The sequence below is a fragment of the Dama dama genome, chromosome 13, assembly GCF_033118175.1.
Source record: "Dama dama isolate Ldn47 chromosome 13, ASM3311817v1, whole genome shotgun sequence".
Classification (NCBI taxonomy): domain Eukaryota; kingdom Metazoa; phylum Chordata; class Mammalia; order Artiodactyla; family Cervidae; genus Dama; species Dama dama.
In genome coordinates, this window is record NC_083693.1 from 63,968,429 (window position 1) to 63,991,044 (window position 22,616).

A 22,616-nucleotide genomic window follows, 5' to 3' on the forward strand; every position below is an offset into this window, starting at 1 on the left:
GGCAAGTGCAGGAGGGTGGGGTGCACCCGGGGTGGGTGGGCGGGTGGCTGGACGGGCCCGTTGACCCTTTACTTCCCACCCGGGGAGGAGGTCCCCGGGGCTGGGCGGTCGTGGGCCGAGGCGGGGGCGGGGATCCGGAGCATCAGCAACTTGGGACACCCGGGAAAGTGACTCCCACCCGGGGAGAGGACGACCTCGAACTCGTGACAAACAGCGACAGGGACTAGAGTCTTTTGATTTATTGGGAAACCAGACCCAGCGAAGCAGAGGCTTGGGGTAAGCGGCGCGAGACTCAGCGATTTTCCAGAAGAAGGGGTGGGGAGCCTGAGGGAGTGGGAGAGAGGAGGAGGAGGGAAACTGGCTGACACTAACTCCAGACGTCAGCTTGTGCAATGCAGACCTCGGAGAGGACACGCTCTGGCCCGGCCTCATCCTGGGATTCTCAGGGCCATGTTCTTGCTTGAATCAAAATTTGCCCCTGTACCAAATCAATGATCTGTACACCTTAAAGGGACACAGTGTTATATGTCAATTACATTTCAATAAGTCTGTGAAAACATTTTTAATTGAAAAAAGGTGTCCCTTGGCTTGAAAGTGATTTTAACAAGTAACCAGGTGATTTGAAGAGAAAGGGTAAAGCAGAATGATGGCTAATAGTAATACTAAAAGCGCTCCTGTGAGTCCTTTATGTTTGGTACATTGGTGGTTTCATACCACTTCTTTTTCTTTCTTTTCTTTTGTTTTTTAAGCATTGTCTGTGTATGCGTGCCCGCAGTTGTGTCCGACTCTTTCTCAACCCCATGGACGGTAGCCTGCTAGGCTTCTCTGTCCATGAGATTTCCCAGGCAAGAATACTGGAGTGGGTTGCCATTTCCTCCTCCAGGAGATCTTCATGACCCAGGGATCGAACCGCATGTCTTACGTCTCCTGCATTGGCAGGCGGGTTCTTTACCAACTATGCCACCTGGGAATTCCTTTTTAAGCATTAGATCCTTTTTTTTTATCAAATCCGATTCTTTTCTTTTCTTTCTTTTGGCTGCACCACATGGCATGTGGGATCTTAGTTCCCCAATCAGGGATAGAATTTGAATCCCCTGCATTGGTAGCATGGAGTCTCAACCACTGGACCACCAGGGAAGTCTCAGTCTCTATTCTTTAAAAGATGAAAATGGATTGGTAGTAGTCCAAGCCCTTCCTTCCCCACCTGCATCTTCCCTTGGGCCCCTCCACACAGCCCTACCTCCAGCTGAGAAAGCACTGATGAGGTCCTTTTTTCTCTTTATAAGTCTGTGCATAGAATCTATTATCTCCACTGTCTTGCAGGGGGTTAAGAGAGGTTAGTTTACTTCCCCATGATAACACAGCTATTGATACCACTGAAAGTCCAAAGACTGCATTTTTAGCCTTTTTAAAGGGCATTTTTTGTTGTTGTTGTTAGTAAATAGAGTCCTCCTCATGAAAATACATTTGACAAGAAAGGCAAAATGTTGATAGCTGTTGAAGCTGAGTGTCCATTATACTATTCTATTTACTTGATATATGTTGGACATTTCCCATAGTAAAGTATTTTTAAAATATATTTACAAGGTTATTCATTGCTCTCATTGCTTGGAATAGCAAAAAGAGTATAAAGAGACATATCATCAATCAATTCAGTATTAATAGGGCTAAATAAAGTAATGTGCAACCAATAGAAAAAAGTGAACATATAAGAGTACATACTGGATGAGAACTTTAACATGGAATTCAAAATGAGGTAGTAACTGGGAGGGGGCACAAGGGAACTAATGCATGCTGGTAATATTCTAATTAGTTGTCTAGATGCTGGCTCCACAGGAGTGGGTACACTTAAGATTTGTGAAGTCTTTGATTTGTAAAGCTCATTAATATTAAAAAAAGATTTGTGAAGTCTTATGTTGCACTTTATTTTAAAAAAGAAAAAGACTGAAGCAGTTCCTTATGGACTTATAATGAAAGATTTCCAATAAACTTTGTAGATCAAAATGGTAGAATATCAGTAATTTCACATAGATCAAACTAATATCTTAATAAGTGTATCAATACATTGTAGAACCATGTGTAAAGCATGCCACCATTTGAGAAAAATGTATATACATAAGTTCTTGCTTGTATATGTATAGAAAAGACTACTCTAGAAGGATAGAGCAAGAACTGTTAGCGTTTTTTGTCCCCTAGGAAGGAAATTGTGTAGGCAGCTGGGAAGGAGATATAAGAGAATTAGCCCTTTCCTGCTCACCTTTTGCTAGAATTTGAATTGTGTACCATTTACCGTATTTTGTATCTATTTAAAATATGAGACTAATTTAATAGTATACTGTATTTGTGTAGAGCTCTTTGGCAGGGTAGAAAGAGGTTTAAATGACTTAGTCTATTACCTCAGTTATATTGTCAACCCTTCTGAAGGATAAGGAGAGAGGGGAAACCAATATGACTGTTTTCTACATGAGCAGAAGGAGTCTCGAAGACAAAACTGCCCAGAGATCCATCTTGGACCAGAGATCATTCCTGCCTTCAAACTGTAGGATTGGAAGAGGAGAGAGAATAAGCATTCCAATAAAAGTCTGAGTCTTGATTTTTGCCGATTATCTGATGGGTGACCTTGGACAAGTCACTTAAATCTTTAAGCATCTCAGTTTCCTCATCTGTAAAATGGAGATACTATTTATGTCTCAGGGTGGCTGTGGGAATGAAAAAAAGTGTTAGTCACTCAATTGTGCCCTATTCTTTGTGACCCCATGGACTGCAGCCCACCAGGCTCCTCTGTCCATGGGATTTTCCAAGCAAGAATACTGGAGTGGGTTGCCATTTCCTTCTCCAGGTGATCTTCCCAACCCAGGGATTGAACCTGGGTCTCCTTCACTGCAGGCAGATTCTTTATGGACTAAGTGACGAGGGAAGCCCTTTACCCTCATGATGGTCACTGTATATAAATTCCCACCCATACACACTGCTCCCCAAAATATCTTTAATAACTAGCAAATTATCCACTTCCATGGCCGAAACAGCCCCACTCACTATTGAGCAGGTCAAATGGCTAGAAAGTTCTGTCTTGCATGGAATCCAAATTGGAAAAGACCCTGATGCTGGGAAAGACTGAGGGCAGGAAGAAAAGGGGGCGACAGAGGACGAGATGGTTGGATGACATCACCAACTCAATGGACATGAGTTTGAGCAAACTCTAGGAGATAGTGAAGGACAGGGAAGCCTGGCGTGCTGTAGTTCAGGGTTGCAAAGAGTCGAGAGCCTGAACAACAGCAATGGGTTACTATCTTCCATGGTTTCTATTAATAATTCCCCCCTCTGCAGCCATGGGCTATTCCCTCTTCTATGTAACCAACTTCCTTTTCGTCAAAACAGTTCCACCCCTTGCCCCTACTGGAATCCTCTTCCCCAGGCTTAACAACACCCTCCCCACCAACCCCTGCAGATCACATGACCCTGCAGCAGCTGAGTCTGTCTCCTCCCTGAGCTGCATCTCCTCTTGGTTTGCACTGAACTTGCACCAGTGGAACAACCTGCGGTCCACAGACTGTTCAACACTGTCTCCTCCATCCCACGCTTGGGTTGCTAATTTTTTTTAAGGAAGACAAGGTCTGCACGCATCTCTATTAAATTTTCATCCATTGTTGAGGATCATTTTTCAAGATGACTTCTCCTGTCCAAAGTATTAAGTATCACTCTCAGCTTTAACAACGACAGATATGTTGATCTTGACTGTCGTGACTTTATCAGAGTTATCAATAAAAAATTTACTGGGACAGGTGCTGGAGTGAAGCCCTCAGTCCAGGTTGGCACAGATCCACTTATTTTGTCAACATTTTGGGGCCACTGCTGATTGTCTAATTTGGGGTGCCACCAACTCCTCTCACTCAGCTTACATTTCTGCAACCTGTCCACAAAGACTGGGTGAGAGACTTTGTCAGATGTCCTGCTAACATCAAAATGCACTTTTTAAAAAAAAATCACATTTCCTGATTTAGCAATTGTATTTTATTTTTATTTTTAGCAATTCTATTTTAAAAAAGAAAATGAGATTTGTTGAGCATGAACCGCCAAGTGATTGTGGTTGGTTTCTCAGAACTTCCTTTCCTAAGAGTTCTTTGTTTGTTTTTGGTTTTTCATTACAAAATAAAGATCTAAACCTCTGCCCCACCTCCCATCATCAGAATCAAATACATCACAACTACAAAACAGCAAACAACATGTAAATTGTAGTATAAATGTAAATGGTTATCACCTGCTGAATGGAACTTTCCTGGCTCCAGTGGAGCTTAATTTGTTCACAAGGCCACAGGTTGGAAGACAGATGGACTTTTTTTTTTTTTTTTAAAGATAATACTTTCGGACTTTCCTGGCAGTGGTTAAAACTTCACCTTCCAATGCAGGGGGTGCAGGTTTGATCCTTGGTCAGGGAGATAAGATCCCACATGCTTCATGGTCACAAAACGTAAAACAGAAACAATATATTGTAACAAATACAATATAGACTTTAAAAACAGTCCACACCAAAAAAAAGTTGTCTTTTTTTTTTTAAGATAATGCTTAAAATTGGTGGCAGGGGATTCACAAAATTAGACATTCAATGATAGATTTTGATGATTAATACTAAATTGTTTATTTTTTCATTGTCAAAAAAATAACCACATTGCAATGTCTTTCTAGGAAAAAAGTAAAATGGGGAAGGGGGCAATATTAAATGTCCACAGTTGTGCTGGGCTCTCCACACATCCTTTCCTTTGACCCCCCACAATAACTCTGTCAAATAGGAAAACTCTTCTTTTTCCAGAAAGAAAAACAAACCCAGAGAGATTAGAGCCACACAGACAGTAAAGAGTCCAGATTAAAGCCAAGATCAAGCCAGATGGTTCTAGAATCAACATTGCCTCCAGCTGACCAAGCCTTGCTTCCCCTGACTTTGCTCTTATTCAGCTGGTTCCTCTTCACCCTCGCTGCTCAGGAACACCCCGGAACTCCCTGGGCTCTTCTATCATTACCATCTCTTTCTATTTCCTTTGCTTCTCATATTGTCCAAACTTGGCCCCAAACAACACGAAAACTAAAATGACAGCCAGTGTTGAAGAATGGCATTGGGCAGCAGCCCCACTCCACAGGTCCTCCTACCCTGGGGAGGCGGGACGTTATTGTCCTGATCCCCCAGTGGCTTCTGCTCTCCTCCTCCCTCCAGCAGATGTCTCAGTCCATTGCCTCCTCACCAGCTAGTCCGACTTAACCCTCTGAAATCTCACCATGTCCCACCAGTCCTCCCAAATGGTGCTCCCTAAGTTTCCTAGTGATCTCATGGCCAAAACAGTGACCTTTACTCTGTGCTGACTATTCCTTTGTCTGTTTTGTTGCAGAACAGAGAAGGGGGCGTGAGAGAATGGTCACTTCCCAGGTTACGTCTGAGTCCCTGGGACTGCCAAGTATAGGCTCTTGGCTTCTTGCAGGAAATAGTTCAAGAAAGAGCCACAGTAAAGCAAAAGAAGGTCTATTCAGGGAGGAAACACACTCTATAAACAGAGTGTGGGGCATCTCAGAGGGTAAGCGTGGCACCAGGGTATGGGGTTGTCACGTTTTGAGGGATGGGGTGGGGATTTCCAGGAATTTTATTGTTCATGGGAGTGAACTTTTTGACCTCTATGGTCAGAGTGCCTGTTGGTGTATCATGGAGCACGCTGATGTGTTACAGTGAGCGTGTACTGAGGCTCAAGGTCTAGTGAAAGACAACTCGCCCACCATCTTGAACCTAGTTGGCTTTAATCAGTTTATGTCATGTCCTTGGGCTATGTCATTCTTTTAAAGGATGTGCCCCTTTCCTGTCTCACTTTGAAGTGTTTGACCATTGATGACCCATCTTCTCTCTTGTGTCCATGACTCTAAGTTACCCTGGTTTTCCTCATGTGACCCTGACTACGCTTTCTCCAGACACAGCCCCTTTTATCTCCTCCTCCCTAATAAGCAAAGAGTTCCACAAAGTTAGATCCAGCCTTTCTACTCTTTGGTACTACCTTCTTGTCCTGGGATCACTGGTCCCATAGTTATTATAGGACATCAGTCTCATAAACTGTCAGCATTTTACACACAACACTGAAATAAATACCTCTCACATCCCTGACTTGTCTCTTGCTCTGCAGACCCAAATGTTCAACTAAAACTTATGGAGTATTTCCCCCAATCCATTTCTTCTCCTGACTTACTGGACACGTCTCCTATCTTATCAGACATGTATTAGTTTATTCCCATGAACTAATAAAAAAATCAAAATGATTCCACCCTAGTGGTGGTTTTTGGTTTGGGGGGAATGGCTACCCACTCCAGCATTCTGGCCTGGAAAATTCCATGGACTGTATAGTCCATGGGGTCGCAAAGAGTCGGACATGACTGAACAACTTTCACTTCGCTTCACTTTGAAGGGTGGTGCTTTGTGGTTTCTTTTCTTTTTTAATAGAAATAGCTCAATATTTTTAATAGAAATAGCTCAATATTTGCTGGTAAAGTGACACATGTTCTCATATTATGCTCTATAAGTTGGTAGTCTAGGGCTAACTAGTATGGAAGCTCTATCTTTAAGGTACCAGAGATTCAAGCTCCTTTCATCTTATTGCTTGGCATTCTCTAGACGTTCCTCTACCTTGTCCGATATGACACATTACAACCACACCCACAATTCAGGAAGCAGGATAGAAATTGATAGTCACACTTCATGGGAAGGGACACTGGGAGAGGTCGTCTGTGTTCTGAAAGATCACAAACTACTTACCTAAAAATCTGGAGTTCTCCTACTGTGAAAGCAGAGCATGGATATGAGAGGACAAGTAGCAACCTCTGCTTCTTGAAAGGAAAGCTATGACAAACCTAGATAGCCTATAATGCAGGAGACCTGGGCCAGGAAGGTCCCCTAGAGAAGGGAATGGCTACCCACTCCAGTATTCTTGCCTGGAAAATTCCATGGACAGAGGAGCCTGGCAGGTTACAGTCCATGGGTTGCAGAGTCAGACATGACTGAGTGACTAACACTGTCACTTTTTTTCAGACAGAGTATTAAAAAGCAAAGACATCACTTTGCCGACAAAGGTCCATTTAGGTAAAGCTATGGTATTTCCAGTAGACAGGTATGAATGTGAGAGAACCATAAAGAAGGCTGAGCACTGAAGAACTGATGTTTTCAAACTGTGGTGCTGGAGAAGACTTTTGAAAGTCCCTTGGACTGCAACAAGATCAAACCAGTCAATCCTAAAGGAAATCAACTCCGAATATTCATTGGAAGGACTGATGCTGAAGCTGAAGCTCCAATACTTCGGCCACCTGATGTGAAGAGCCAACTCATTGGAAAAGATCCTGATGCTGGGAAAGATGGAAGGCAAAAGGAGAAAGGCGTGGCAGAGGATGAGATGGTTAGATAGCATTGCTGATTCAATGCACATGAATTTGAGAAAATTCTGGGAGATAGTGGAGGACAGGGAAGGCTGGCATGCTGCAGTCCACCGGGTCACAAAGAGTCGGACATGCCTTAGCAACTGAACAACAATAGCAGCCTCTGCTAGAAACCATTAGGAGCATCAACTTAATGCTCAGTTTCTCTACTTTCTTTTCCCATCTTTATTCCATAGTGAAGATATTTCTCTATTGTCATTTGTAGTGCAAATATTTTCCTCAGTTTGTCTTTTGCCTTTTAATCTTCTTTATGATATTTTTGGAAACACGTACATTTTGAATTTTTAAGTATTTAGATGACTTCATCCCGTCCTTCATGATTTCTGCTCTCCTTTGTCACGCTTATGTTAAACATACAGTGACCTTTAAAAGTATTGGTTCTGTTTCTCTGGAGAAGCTGGACAAATGCAGGACTCCAAGCTAAAGTTTTTAACCTTGCTGAGCTTCAAGTTGTCAGCTGTAAAATGGGTCCAGTGGTAAGATCCAACACTTCCAAAGCAGGGGGCACGGGTGATCCCTGGTCATGAACTCAGATCCCACATGCCTCACAGGGCAATGAACAAAAAGGGGGGCGGGGAGCAAAAATATATCACAGTATTGTAAAGGAGATAGTGTTCATAAAGCACCTAGCAGATGCTGAGGCACAGTAGGCCCTCAGAAAAGGTTAGCTCTTTCTCTCTCTCCTCTCTCCCTCTTTCTCTTTCCCATGAGGCACTGAATGGTCAACAGTGCAAGTATTGACCCCCACCAGTCTTGAGAATGTTAAAAAAGAACATTGCCTCGAGGAGGTGACCGAGTCCTGAACCTTATAACTCATTTACTGTAACCCCCTAATTTTAAAAATGTGAAAACTAAGGCCCAGAGAGATGAATTGATCCAATTTTACCCAAGTTCATATCATTAGGGGCAGAATAGGGACTGGAACACAGGTTTCTGAACTTTTGCTCCAAGATTTCTTCTCCTGATACGTGTGGTCTCATGTGTTCTTTAATGTAACCAACTTTTCGAGGATGTCAGGATTTTTTGCACATACTTGGAATTCTCAGGAAATTCAGCAAATCATGAAAATACTTGGACTTTTCTCATGGATTGTTTTAACTGATTGTGGTTTTAACATATAACCAAGTATAAAATATGAGATCTTTACAAAAAGATTTTAGGTAAGCACACTCTTTGCCATGGGGCCCCACCAGAGCAACACGCAAAAAATATAGCTAATGGCATTCTGCTAATTTGTCATCTCTATTTCCTTTGGGCCTGTTTGCTTCCTGACACATAATGGATTGAAGTTTGGGGCAAACTTAATATTTTAAATATAACTTTATAATAGAATGATATCCAAATTACCTCATTTCTTATTTATGGTCTACACAAAACAAGTGACTCTCAGATTCTTGAATTTACCAGAGCAGTAAAAATCAACCCCTTCACAAATTAGAGAGAATATTATTATGCTATCAGCTTTTAATTGCTAAATAAAATAAAAAATGTGTACAACTATCATATATCATGTCACCATGTTACACAAAAGAATGGGCTTTTAACACCAAAATTAGGAGAGACTGTAGAAACTTCTCTATGGATGCAGATGGGATGTCAAATTTTAACAACACTCCCAGAGAATTCTGAAACAGAAGAGGCATACATTATTTGACCATTTCTATTGTTCTACTAAAAGGAACAAGACTGGCTCTTCAGTTATTACAGTTTTAAGACATGCTATGTGAAAATGCTTTCAAACTAAAAAAGGGAAGTAAGTGAAATGAGAGTTGAAAGTCAATCTTGAGTTGATAATCATTGAAGCTGGTGATAGTTAATGGGTTCATTGTGCCTCTCTCTTTACTTTTGTGTCTACATCTAAAATGTTAGTTTAAAGTTCTTTAGAAAATACGGCATTATGTTAAGATCTGATAAAGCTAGGTAGTGAGCATGCAAGTATTTATTCTGTATCCTTTAAACACACTTTCCTTTAATTTTTGCATTTACAATCATTGCTTTGAAGTTTTTGTTGGCTAAATTCAACACTTAGACCCATGCAGTTTCTCCTAACTGCTTTTTTCCTATATATGGGTCACACTTTCTTCTTTGCTTCACTCCTAATTTTTGGCTGAAATCTGGACAATTTAGATTATACTTATAGTGCTATTGATTCTGATATTTTTCTGATTTTTAAAAACTTGATTGGATTTAAGCTGAGAAATCTGTGTCCCTCAGGAGAGACTGCAACTGCTGACGGTTCTGCTGTTTTTATATTATTTTTATCTTTTGGGGGAGCTTCCCTGGTGACCCAGTGGTTAAGACTCTGTGCTCCCAATGTAGGGGGCAAGGGTTCAATTCCTGATAGGGGAACTAAGATCCCACATGCCACAGAGCATGGCACCCAAAAAAAGCACTGCTATTTTCATCTTTTTTACTCTGGCTTCCCAGAGGGTGTTCCTGCATGGCTTAGTGGTCAGTAGAGACTGTGCTCGTTAAACTCCTCAAGCCCAAATTGTTTCCGGCCATTGCAGTGGATCTGCGTGTGGACTGAGAACTCTCAAAGGCCAGTCTCACGGTGGCTTAAGGCTTTTCTTCCCACCAGGCTCTCTTGGTCCCCTTCCCAGTGAAGGCCCTTCCATGGCTTCCTCAGTTGCAGGGACTCCCCATTAAATTCCTACTGGTGGGCCACTTTGCCCTATGTGAAGGGAAACCTCAGGCCAGCAACCCTGGGTTTCCACCGAGTGTCCTTCCCAGTTCACCACCAGTGAGTGACAAAGTCATGTGTTTTTGCAGCCTCCACCCCCGCCCCTCCGGCCCCCATCATTGAGTTCAGCCCCTCGGGCCACTGGTTTCCAAGGCTGATTGGTACTAGAGACACTGGGAGGTCTGGTGAGTGGGGAAGCTGCAGGCAGCAAAGCTACAGATGTCAGTGGTTCTTAACCTGCAGCTCTAGAGGTTTTTCAAATATCAATATTTTTCAATTTCTTGCCTGCTGTTGGTCAATTACCAGAGCCCCCAGATGGCTGCTTGTGACCATTTTAGTTTTATACTTGTTTTTGTAGGGAGTATTGGATGACACCTTCACACTGCCCTGCCCAGACATCCCTCCTAATATCCTTGTTGTCCCTTCTTAAATGTTTAGAGTATTTCACACATACACAGATACAAATTAAAGGATGACAGCACGGGTAAAATTACTTTTCACCATGTAAAACTAATGTCTGAAGGGAAAAAACCAAAAGTGAAAAGACTTCTAAAAATGGAAGTATTAATTTCTTCAAGTAGCAATTCTGTGGAGAATTGATGTTTACCATCATCAATATTTTTCAACACAGGAGCTACAGTTGGCAAGTGCGGTCCTAAAGGGAACAACACAGTTTGAATGCCTATATCCAGACTATTCTAGTAGTAAATCTGCATGAGGCCCTGCAAATGCCTTAGAGAAATGACTTTGAAATGCTTCCAACATTTTTCAAAGACTATACATTCCATATGAGTTTTCAAAAATAAAAAATTACCTCATTAGTCTGCAACTTGTAACTTTATCACCACTGTCCCCTTTTTATTCGAAGAGAGTGCCTGAAAATCCTTTTGTAAAGGGATTAATGTGCTAACTCCTAGATGACACGGTGGTTCTTTAAATACAACTAAACGGAAGGAGCTGCATAGGAAACCCGAGCAAACTTGTTACTGTCTTTCCAACTTTTTTCTTTCTTTTTTCAATATTTACTTTATGTATTTGGCTGCACCAGTGAGCTCCTTTAGTTTGGCATATGGGATCTTTTTTAGTCGAGGCATACAAACTCCTGGTTGTGGCATGTGGGATCTAGTTCCCTGACCAGGGATCAAACCCGGGCCGCCTGCATTGGGAGTGTGGAGTCTTAGCCAGTGGACCACCTAGGAAGACCCCCAACTCTTTTCTTTAAATGAAATCATATTTCCCTGCAATACCTGGGATGATCCTTGCTCTGGGACATGAATGCCCTTTAAATACATATCCATTTACCCATGGGTCCAGAGGGCTAGAGGCTGATTTACCGTTGTTGGAGGGAAACTTCTCACAATATAATGTTCTTCAACATCTAAAATGCCTCATAATTTACAAAATAAAATAACGTGTCTTACATTTTTAACAGTCCAAGTATATCTAGAAAACAACTTTACCAAACCCTTAAGCTACATTAAGTTCACAAGTATTTTCAATCACTGAGATTTAATTCTTTTTTTTTTTTTTGAGATTTAATTCTTGAGGGTCAAAAACAGTTCACTGAAGTCTAAGAATATCAGAGGTAAAGAGAGTACACTTGTTTAAAAAAAAAGTCACAGCTGAAAATGATCACAGTCAAAATATCATTATAGTGCAAAGTATTAATTTCTCAACCCAAGAAGGGCTAGAAGGAAGATACACAGCAATAGCCAAGGCAGAAAACCAACTAAGGGTTCAAATATTTGCCTTAAGGGGGATGCATTTATGAACATTCTTGAATTTTTCTCTATCTCCAAAACAAATATTGTTGTAATTATAATGGACTAATAATTTACTGGATGTATTAAATTATAATAATAACATGCCATAAAACTCTCAGATATATGATATATATTCACATGACCTAAATCCCAAGGACAGGAAAACAAGGTTCAAGTTAGTAATAATTGGTATTCCAATAGAATGGGTTTGGGCAAGAACTGTTTCTTATCTGTGTCCTTCCCAAAAGCACTGACAGATGTTCAAATCTCCCAGCTAACAACTCCCTCCGCCCTACTTTCCTCTCCCATTATCCCCTTTCCTAACCTGATTTCTCAGAAGAGTTGCCTATAAGCACCATCCTCACTTGCTCAGCACATACCAACCTACTGAACATGGCTTTTGTCCCCACCACTCCACCATCCCTTCTCTAAGTCAAAACCAACAACTTCCTGAGCCCGTTCCTAAATCTAAGAGATTCTTCCTACAACGTATCCCATCAGAGCAACAAGCACTTCATGCTTTTCACCTCTCCTTCCCGTCTAGAAACAACACTTGGATTTAGTAACACCCTATCCCTGACATTCTTATCCACTTTTTGGCAGTGATTATCACAACTTCTAACATCTGTGTAGAACTACAGACTTTAGTCGGCATTTCCACTAGTGGTACATTTATTCATTTAATAAATATTATGAATGAACATCCTGGATTGTGAAGTCAAGTGGGCCTTAGGAAGCATTACTATGAACAAAGCTGGTGGAGGTGACAGAATTCCTGTTGAGCTATTTAAAATCTTAAAAGATGAAGCTGTTAAAGTACTGTAATTTTGTGAAATATAGCATCTCAGTTTGTTTCCAAGGCAAACCACTCAACATCACAGTAGTCCAAGTCTATGCCCCAACCACTGATGCTGAAGAAGCTGAAGTTGACCAGTTCTATGAAGACCTATAAGACCTTCTAGACCTAACACCAAAAAAAGATGTCCTTTTCCTCACAGGGGATGGAATACAAAAGTGGGAAGTCAAGATACCTGGAGTAACAGGCAAGATTGGCCTTGGGAGTATAAAATGAACCAGGGCAAAGGCTAACAGAGTTTTGTCAAAAGAAAACCCACTGGTCACAGCAAACACCCTCTTCCAACAACACGACTCTACACGTATACATCACCAGATGGTCAACACCAAAATTAGACTGATTATATTCTTTGTAGCCAAGGGTGAAGAAGTTCTACAGAGTCAGCAAAAACAAGACCTGGAGTTGATTGTGGCTCAGATCATGACCTCCTTAGTGCAAAATTCAGACTTAAATTGAAGAAAGTAGGGAAAACCACTAGGCCATTTAGGTATGGCCTAAATCAAATCCCTTTTGATTATACAGTAGAGGTGATGAATAGATTCAAGGGATTAGATCTGGTAGACAGAGTGCCTGAAGAACTACAGAGATTCGTAACACTTTACAGGAGGCGGTGACCTCACCATTCCAAAGAAAAAGAAATGTAAGAAGGCAAAGTGGTTGTCTAAGGAGGCCTTACAAATAGCTGAGAAAAGAGAGGTGAAAGGCAAGGAAGAAAGGGAAAGATGCCAAACTGAATGCCAACTTCCAAAGAATAGCGAGGGGAAATAAGAAACCCTTCTTAAATGAACAATGCAAAGAAATAGAGGAAAACAATAGAATGGAAAAGACTAGAGATCTCTTCAATGGGAGATATTGAGAGCGTAACAGGCAAGAAGGCCAGGGGTCTCCAGAGGAAATTGGCTGCAAGCGTCAGACATTTTTCTCTCTCTTAAGCGGCAGGAGGAAACAAGCTAGCAATACTTTTTTCCTTCTCTATACAAATTTAAAAGGAGGTTTCTCTTAAAATACTGTGTTGCCATAGTGACACCTGGTTTTACCTGAAGTTGCTGCTGCTGCTAAGTCACTTCAGTCGTGTCCGACTCTGTGCGACCTCTGTGCAACGGCAGCCCATCAGGTGAAGTTAACTATTCTCAAACCTTGAGTTAACCAATGCATTTTCCTTATGGAAATGTTTGTCTTAAACTTTGTTAATATACTATGCATTTACCCCAGACTCTGGCTTCCAGTCAGTTATGCCTAATGGCTCAGAACCTACTTGACAAACCATTATGTTATACTCAGACATTTTCCCCCTAGTCTATGTAAACGAAACTATTTGTATGGTAATCTGCCCTTCTACAAGATTCAAGTCAATTGTTTTATGGCGTCTGGTGCCAAGATTATCCCAAAATACATCTTATGGATGAGGGGCCTGGTGCCATTCTGAGTTTTAAGACATTCCTTTCCTTCATTAACAGACTGCTAGTGACTATATAACATCCAGCTGAAGACTAGCAGGGGGTACTCTTTCTGCCCCCTTCTGATGCCTATGTCAGAAGCTTTCTCTATCTCCTTTATACTTTAATAAAACTTTATTACACAAAAGCTCTGAGCGATCAAGCCTCATCTCTGGCCCCGACTGAACTCTTCTCCTCCGGAGGCCAAGAATCCCAGCGTCTTTTCGTGGGTCTACAACAACCTTTCAATATCAAGGGAGCATTTCATGCAAGGATGGGTAGGATAAAAGACAGAAATGGTAAGGATGTAACAGAAGCAGAAGAAATTAAAAAGAGGTGGCAGGAATACATAGAACTACACAAAACAAGTCTTAAATGACCCAAGCAACCACGATGGTGTGATCACTCACCTAGAGCCAGACATCCTAGAGTGTGAAGTCAAGTGGGCCTTAGGAAGCATCACTATGAAAACTAGTGGAGGTGATGGAATTCCAGCTGAGCTATTTCACATCCTAAGAAGATGATGCTGTGAAAGTGCTGCACTCAATATGCCAGCAAATTTGGAAAACTCAGCAGTGGCCATAGGACTGGAAAAGGTCAGTTTTCATTCCAATCCCAGAGAAGGGCAATACCAAAGAATATTCAAACTACCATACAATTGGGCTCATTCCACATGCTAGCAAAGTTATGCTCAAAATCCTTCAAACTAGGCTTCAGCAGTAAATGAAGGGAGAACTTCCAGATGTACAAGCTGGGTTTCAAAGAGGCAGAGGAACCAGAAATCAAATTGTGAACATCCATTGGATCAGAGAAAAAGCAAGGGAATTCCAGAGAAACATCTATGTCTGCTTTATTGACTACACTGAAGCCTTTGACTTTAGTGTATGGATCACAATAAACTGGAGAATTTTTAAAGAGATGGGAATACCAGACCACCTTAGCTGTCTCCTGAGAAATCTGTACACAGGTCAACAAGCAACAGGTAGAATGAGGCATAGAATAACTCGTTTCCAACTGGGAAAGGAGTATGACAAGGCTGTATATTCCACCCTCCTTAACTTATATGCACAGTACATCATGCGAAATGCCAGGCTGGATGAATCACAAGCTGGAATCAAGATTACTGGGAGAAATATCAACAAATCAGATATGCTGATGATACCACCCTAATGGCAGAAAGTGAAGAGGAACTAAAGAACCTCTTGATAAGGGTGAAAGAGGAGAGTGAAAAAGCTGGTTTGAAACTCAACATAAAGAAAAAAAAACTAAGATCATAGCATCTGGTCCTGTCACTTCATGGTAAATAGAAGGGGAAAAAGTGGAAGCAGTGACATATTTTCTTTTCTCGGGCTCCAAAATCACAGTGGATGGTAACTGAAGCCATGAAATTAAGATGCCTCCTCCTTGGAAGAAAAGCTATGACAAAACCTAGGCATCATATTGAAAGGCACAGACATCACTTTGCCAACAAAGATCTGTATAGTCAAAGCTATGGTTTCTTTCAGTAGTCATGTACAGATGTGAGAATTGAACTATAAAGACGGCTGAGCTCCAAAGAATTGATGCTTTCAAATTGTGGTGCTGGAGAAGACTCTTGAGAGTTCCTTGGACTAGAAAGAGATCAGACCAGTCAATCCTAAAGGAAAATCAAGCCAGAATATTCATTAGAAGGACTATTGCTGAACCTCAAATACTTTGGCCTCCTGATGCCAAGAGTCAACTCATTGGAAAAGACTCTGATGCTGGGAAAGATTGAAGGCAAAAGGAGGAGGGGGAGGCAGGAGATGAGTTTGTTAAATAACATCACCAACTCAATGGGTGTGAATTTAAGCAAGCTCTGAGAGAGAGTGAAGGACACAGGAACCCGGTGTACTGTAGGTCTATGGGGTCGCAGAGTCAGACATGACTTGGTGACTGAACAAGAAGAAATGAATGAACGAGTCATTTGATCCTTACAACCCCTTAAGTTTAATAGGTGGGCATTATTTTAGAGACAAGAAAAATCAGTTACACGGTGAAAGTATTTTGTTAAAGGTCACACAGAAAGGTTCAAAATCTGTACTCCAATCCATCTCTCAACTTTAAAACTCATGTTCCTTCCAATCCTACCACATGAATAGTAAAAAATATACAAGTTTTGGGACTTCCCTGGTGGTCTAATGGTTAAGAGTCTGAGCTGCCAATATAGGGGGCAGGGGTTCAATCCCTGGTCAAGGAACTAGGATCCTGCATGTTAAAAGTGTGGCCAAAAAACCAAACAAACCAAAAAAACAAGTTCCACATCTAAGAAAAACTGAGTACATAGACGATTATTTTGCAGAAAAACCAAGAGCCCACTGATGCATACCATCACCTCTGGGGAAAAAAGGCCTGGCTAAAACCTCTCAGATCCTCTTTGCACACATAACCTTGAGCATCTACTAAATTGTTCATATTTAACATTTCCAAAGCTCAAACACTGTCTAACAGCAGACATCCGGTGAACACTTGAAGATATTATCTTCAGTAGTTCATCAACTGCTGCTATAAACAACATGTGTAAGTCATTTCTCCCCCTTCTAAAGAAAAAGTCAGCAGCTGTTTGCTAAAAAAGTTTTTTTTTTTATTGTGGATGAAGACATTGCCAGTTTACATATATCATTTTTATTTGGACTAGTTTTTCTGCCTTGCAGTGCTCCTGAGAAATTCAGAAATGCACTGACCTTAGTTCCATAAAATACAACCCAGTATTAAGGTTGGACTGTAAATATTCCATAAGATATTTCCCTAAAAGTCAAAAGACAACTTATCAGTTTTAACTAGAGAAACCTTAATAAGTTAGAAAGTAAAGACTGGCAAATCACAAATGTCAGATCATTAAAAGTACCATTATTTTTTCCACAAAAGTGAAAATTTTTTCCATAGGAATATATAAATGTTATACTTGATGTTTACAAAATTAAAGATACATTTTTATTAATGGAAGATGTTTTAAATACTTTGATATATGAAAAACTTCATTAGCCTTAAAAATAAAATTAATATGCCTTAAGTATGACACATAATAGTGCTTTATCAATAATTCTTATTTCTCTCTTGTTCCTGAAGCAGTACTGTTTTGTTTCCCATCTCCTGATTGGAAAAGTACTTTGACTTTTCCCTCCTTTCAACTTTCTATTAAAAGGTTAAAATAAACTTGAGGCTTTATTTGAGGGGGATATTTAATATTTAATTGGATGGTTTTAAGAAAGTCAATCCTTTCCCCCCATGTTTTTGTTGTTTAGTTTTTAACTCAATAATGGCAGGAACTAAAAAATAACCATGAAATACAGTATTATGCTAAAATCAAATCCAATGGCTGGATGAATTTTCTACTACAATAAAGCAGTTGAAAACCATTAGGAATGTTGTGGAAAACTGTGGCAGCGATGATAAAATTCCACCACAAATTTTAGTAAGTTTCTAGAGGAATAAACAGTAAAATTACTGTAGTTAAAGTACTGCAATAAAATTAGCATTAGCAATGTCCAACTGCTAACATCAGAATTATATGCTTCATCACTATATGATTACTAAGAAGATTCCTTGAGCAGATGGTTCATCTCTGACACAACTTAATTCAGAAAAGTAGATGAGTTATGTCTGGTTTAGATCAACAAACACTTAGTATGCATACCAGTGAGCTATAGTTTCGATGATTATACAATTGAAACATTAGGTACTACAGCGTTAGGACAAGGTCACATACTTTTAAAAATAGCAGCCATGTAAGGTCATGGTGGGATGTTTAGATATGCAATCCACCCATAACAGCTTTCCAACTTCTGTTAAACTATGGGGTGAGGGGGGATAGGCTGTTTGGAAGCAGGAAAGGAAATACTGAAAATATCATAAAAGGCATTTAAAATATGATGACATGATACTTATACCCACCATGCATCTCCTTTCCAAATTAAAAGAGAACATTTTTTTCTGTTATTATATTCCTTCAAAATAAAGGATCAGGTTGTCTAATTTTTTTTTAAACTGAGAAACTTTTATTTCAGATGCTCCACACTGAAATGAAAATTCAATGGCAAGCAGCAAATAATTTAGGATAGTCAGTGAAAGTAAAAGTATCTTTGAAAGGACCTTATAAAACCTAAGAGTAATCATTTCATAGAGAAACAATAGTGGACAAAACAGACAAGAGGCAGTTTGATAGTTCTAATATAGAACTGGTATGACAACTCCCTTTAAAGTATACTAAACAAAGAATGGCAATATAAATAAGTTAGCCAAGGAGACAGGGGACGCTTTGAAGCAGCAATGTCTAAGTTACTAGATTTTCCAGAAAAACAAGCTTTATCTAGCAACACGTAATGACTTCCAATCCTCTAAATACAGTACAAAGTATACAGTTAATCACAGCAAAATTTACAAACGACCAAATTTAGCCCTGGCCAGAGCCAGGCCTATTTACATATTTGGATTAGTATCATTTTCATCTTTCCTTATTATACAGATGTTTCTATTTTAAAGGCATATTGAAATTTACAAAATTTGCAAAGAAATGTCTTTAAATGTACAACTTCAACAACTAATACAAACATGAACATCCTGATATAATTAAACTCCAAGTCAGGATTTTTATGAGGGGTTTATAAAAGAATTAAAGGGATACTCCCTTACCATTAAGTTCCAAACACCTGGTGCCGCTGCTGCCCAAGTGATCTCACTGCCCTCGTGACTGTGAAGATAACGGACGACCCCTGGGTGGCCGTCCCTCTCACGTCAACACCTCAGACAGAGGCAGGAGGAGGTGTATCTAGGGATATTGCTGATTATAGTTCTGTAAATGCAGCTGTACAATTTAACACTTAGATCAAAGTTGTGAGTAGGGGTGTGGAAACATTTTAAGATAGTATCTTTAAAGAGACACTTTAGCTCTTAAAGCGAAACCATACAGTGACAATATGTACTTAACAGTGAAAAGGAAGAAGCATCTGATAGGTTGCTTCAAGGGAATTACGGTGAGTGGAAAAAGGCCATCTCAAAAGGTTACACTACACGATTCCAGTGAATGGGCACTCTTAAAATGACAACATTTTAGAGGAGCGTCGTGAGGGGTGCCAGAAGGTAAGGAGCTGAGAGGGGAGAAGGTGGCTATGACTGTGAAAGGGGAGCAGAAGGGGATCCTGGATCAAACTGTGCTGTCTCTGTGCTGTGGTCACATGAATCCACACACACGATGAAACTGCAAAGAGCCAGACAACACGCCTTCTACCTCAGGACACCTGTCACCTCCAGGGACAACCTTGTTCTTGGCCTGAAGATAAATAACATGCTTTAGATCAACTTTTACACTATGTGGATAAGTCACTACTATCCCCCCCCCCTTTTTTTTTGGTAAATCTAGTGATTATCTTTAAAAGATAAAAAAAAAAAAAACTATACATCTCTAGTTTAAATGAGCTTGAAAAGGAAAGAACTTATAGGTACTAGTATTTTTGTCTTTCTTTTTCTTACTTTTATAAATTAAAATTAAAAAGAATGTTTCTAGCTTAAGTTAGGTCAAATGAGACAGGGGAAGAAAAGGAGATAAGATAGCAAACACTTCCTCCTTTAACTCTTGCGATTTCTAAAAGCATTAAGAATATTAGTATTAAATTTAGAGAAAGTATAACTGCAAACAAATACATGACTTTTTCCAAAAGGCCACTTTGTGATAAAGTATGTACACATAGTGTTCATGGTTTTTTTTTCTTTAAAGTGCTATATATGTCATCTCTGGCTTGAGAATAATCTATTGCTTTAAAAGGTCTTTCAGCACAACTCCGGCACTGTTGTCAGGCGACACTGGCAAAGGCGTAAATGTGGGCAGAACGTCTGAGATGGGTTTCAAAAGGAGATGCCCAGGCCCGCCAGGTCCAAGTCCAGCTGGGTTAATGAGAGGCACAGCTGCAGAGCGGGGAGCCAGGAATGGATTCACATCTGTTCTTCTACCAGCCCTGGATTCCGCTGTATCTAAATGACAAACAAGGATGATTTAGTCTCCCACATATTATCTGGTCACTGGTATACATGTGTTTTAGGTTCTGATATTTGGCCCCCAAATAAATTTAACTTATATGCTGCTAGGTTTTGGGTCTGATAAGCGGGATCTATGAAACAGAGAAGGTGAAAGAAGCAATAAATAAGAGAAAGGAATGGGAGAGAGAAATATTCGTATGCAGAGCTAATATACTTAAACACATTAATACTGCGGTCTTATACTTAACACCAGTTGTGTGTGCTGTATTGTGTGCTGAAAGTGTTAGTTGCTCAGCTGTGTCTGACTCTTTGTGATCCCACAGACTTAGCCCTTCAGGCACCTCTGTCCACGGACTCTTGAGGCAAGAACACCAGAGTGGGTTGCCATTCCCTTCTCCAGGGGACCTTCTAGACCCAAGGATCGAGCCCAGGTGTCTGCACTGCAGGCAGGTTCCTCACCATCGGAGCCGCCAGGGAATTGCTATCTATACGGAATGAGGCAGGGGAGGAGAGATGCAGGCAGGCAGAGACCTGTGCACCTGGCGGGGACAAGGAAGAGGAAGGGGATGACACAGGCAAAGGTACTCTGCGGAGTAAGCCATCTGAACCACAGACGGAGCTTCCCAGTTCTGGGGATTAATGTCATTTACTGTAACAACAGTTTTCTAAAACGTGTTTCCTATGTTACCAGGCAAATTCTATCTAACCACTTGAAAGAAGGGAGGACTTGAGAACTTGTTTTGCCCAAATAATTTAAATGGTCATGAAAAAAACTGGCATCCATATTATAATAACAATCAGATTTAATATTAATTTACCAAAACAAAAAGCAATATATGCACTACATTAAACGGTCATCTTTTAGACATTCAAAGGTTTGAAAACAATTCTCATTAGATTATTTTTCTGTGAAGTCAGGCTGAACAATTAAGTTTTTACTGGAACAGCACTTAGTTTATGCCCTAAAGTCTTAGTGGACAGAATTCTGCTTTACCCAAGGCCATTAACAACTTCTTTGTTCAGAGACAAGCAACCCCTCAAAGACACCCTCTTCAGCAATGGGAAACTCAAATAAAAGAGGCCTCTAAAACAAAGGAAGCATTGAGACAAATGTATCAAATCTGCTTATCACTGAGCACCCTTGGGTCCATAAGCTGTACTTTCTCCTGTGAATGACAATTTTCCAAACTCTGAAATAGCTACATGGTAAGCTCTGGCTTTTGTCTCTGAGCAACACAAATCAAGCTGGCATGTGACCTGATAACTGACTGAAGTAGGGAGGTGTACAAAAGGAAAGGAGAGGAAAGAAGGGGGAGATCTCTGGCCCGGAAAGATCCCACATGCCTTGGAGCAACTAAGTCCACGTGCCACAACTACTGAGCCTGTGCTCCACCATAAAAGAAGCCACTGCAGTGAGAAGCCCATGCGTGGCAACAAAGAGTAGCCCCTGCTTGCTGCAGCTAGAGACAAGCCTGCACGGCAATGAAGACACGGCACAGCCAAAAATTAATTAATTAAAGGGGAAAAAAAAGCTAAAATCTAGTATAACAAGAAAAAACTGTTTTTAGTATAGTCTACACATTAAAGTTAAGACTTTTCTAAAGCCTAAATTTAGTAGACAAATCTTTTACCTAAAATAATTTTACTACTTTCACTTTCTATAAAAGTTCAGGAAAATAGAAATATTCATCTAAGTAAGGACTAAAGCAGGCTTCCCTGGTGGCTCAGATGGTAAAGCGTCTGTCTGCAACGCAGGAGACCCAGGTTCGATGCCTGGGTTGAGAAGATCCCCTGGAGAAGGAAATGGCAGCCCACTTCAGTACTCTCGCCTAGAAAATCCCATGGATGGAGGAGCCTGGTAGGCTACAATCTTGGGGTCACAAAGAGTTGGACATGACTGAGCAACTTCTGAGAGCTGAGAGAAGGACTAAAGAAGTTCTTAAAATTTCAGAATATAAATTCAGTATTTTATCCAAATTTAAGTACCGAGCAAGTGACATAAACTTGAGAGTATATAATATGTACCTTTACAGTCCAGCTAGCAAACATATTAGTCTATTAAAATATGAAGATTTCAGATAAAAGATATAACCCTTCCAATAAAGAATCTGTACAGAGTCTAATGGGCTTTCCTAGTGACTCAGACTGTAAAGAATTCACCTGCAATGCAGTAGACCCGGGTTTGATCCCTGGGTTGGGAACATTCCCTGGAGATGGGAATGGTAAACCACTCCTGTATCCTTGCCTGAGAAATCCCACGGACAGAGGAGCCTGAAGGGCTACAGTCCACTGGCTCGCAAAGAGTCAGACACAACTGAGCGACTGAACACGCACATGCACATGAACAGAGAGTCTAATGGATTATACTTCAATTTGAACTTAAGAAACTTTACTGCATGCCAATACAGGGGATGTGAATAGCATAAATAAGA

At 40.6% G+C, this 22,616-nt stretch overlaps 1 protein-coding gene and 1 long non-coding RNA gene across 4 annotated transcripts in view; one reads left to right on the forward strand and one right to left on the reverse strand.

Annotated features, from left to right (window-relative positions):
• The first annotated feature begins 122 nt into the window (after positions 1-122).
• Positions 123-8,859, forward strand: LOC133068181 (uncharacterized). The gene is made up of 3 exons (XR_009695463.1): positions 123-276; positions 5,379-5,561; positions 7,055-8,859. It is a non-coding gene; the product is annotated as an uncharacterized LOC133068181 (long non-coding RNA).
• A 10,134-nt stretch (positions 8,860-18,993) lies between these two features.
• The window catches only part of TRIP11 (thyroid hormone receptor interactor 11), a 69,487-nt gene continuing 65,864 nt past the window's right edge, over positions 18,994-22,616 (reverse strand). For all 3 annotated transcript variants that reach the window (XM_061159311.1, XM_061159310.1, XM_061159312.1), the window contains one exon: positions 18,994-20,178. In XM_061159311.1, the coding sequence (XP_061015294.1) occupies positions 19,958-20,178 (221 nt within the window). In that variant the 3' untranslated portion in view covers positions 18,994-19,957. The remainder of the gene's footprint in view (positions 20,179-22,616) is intronic.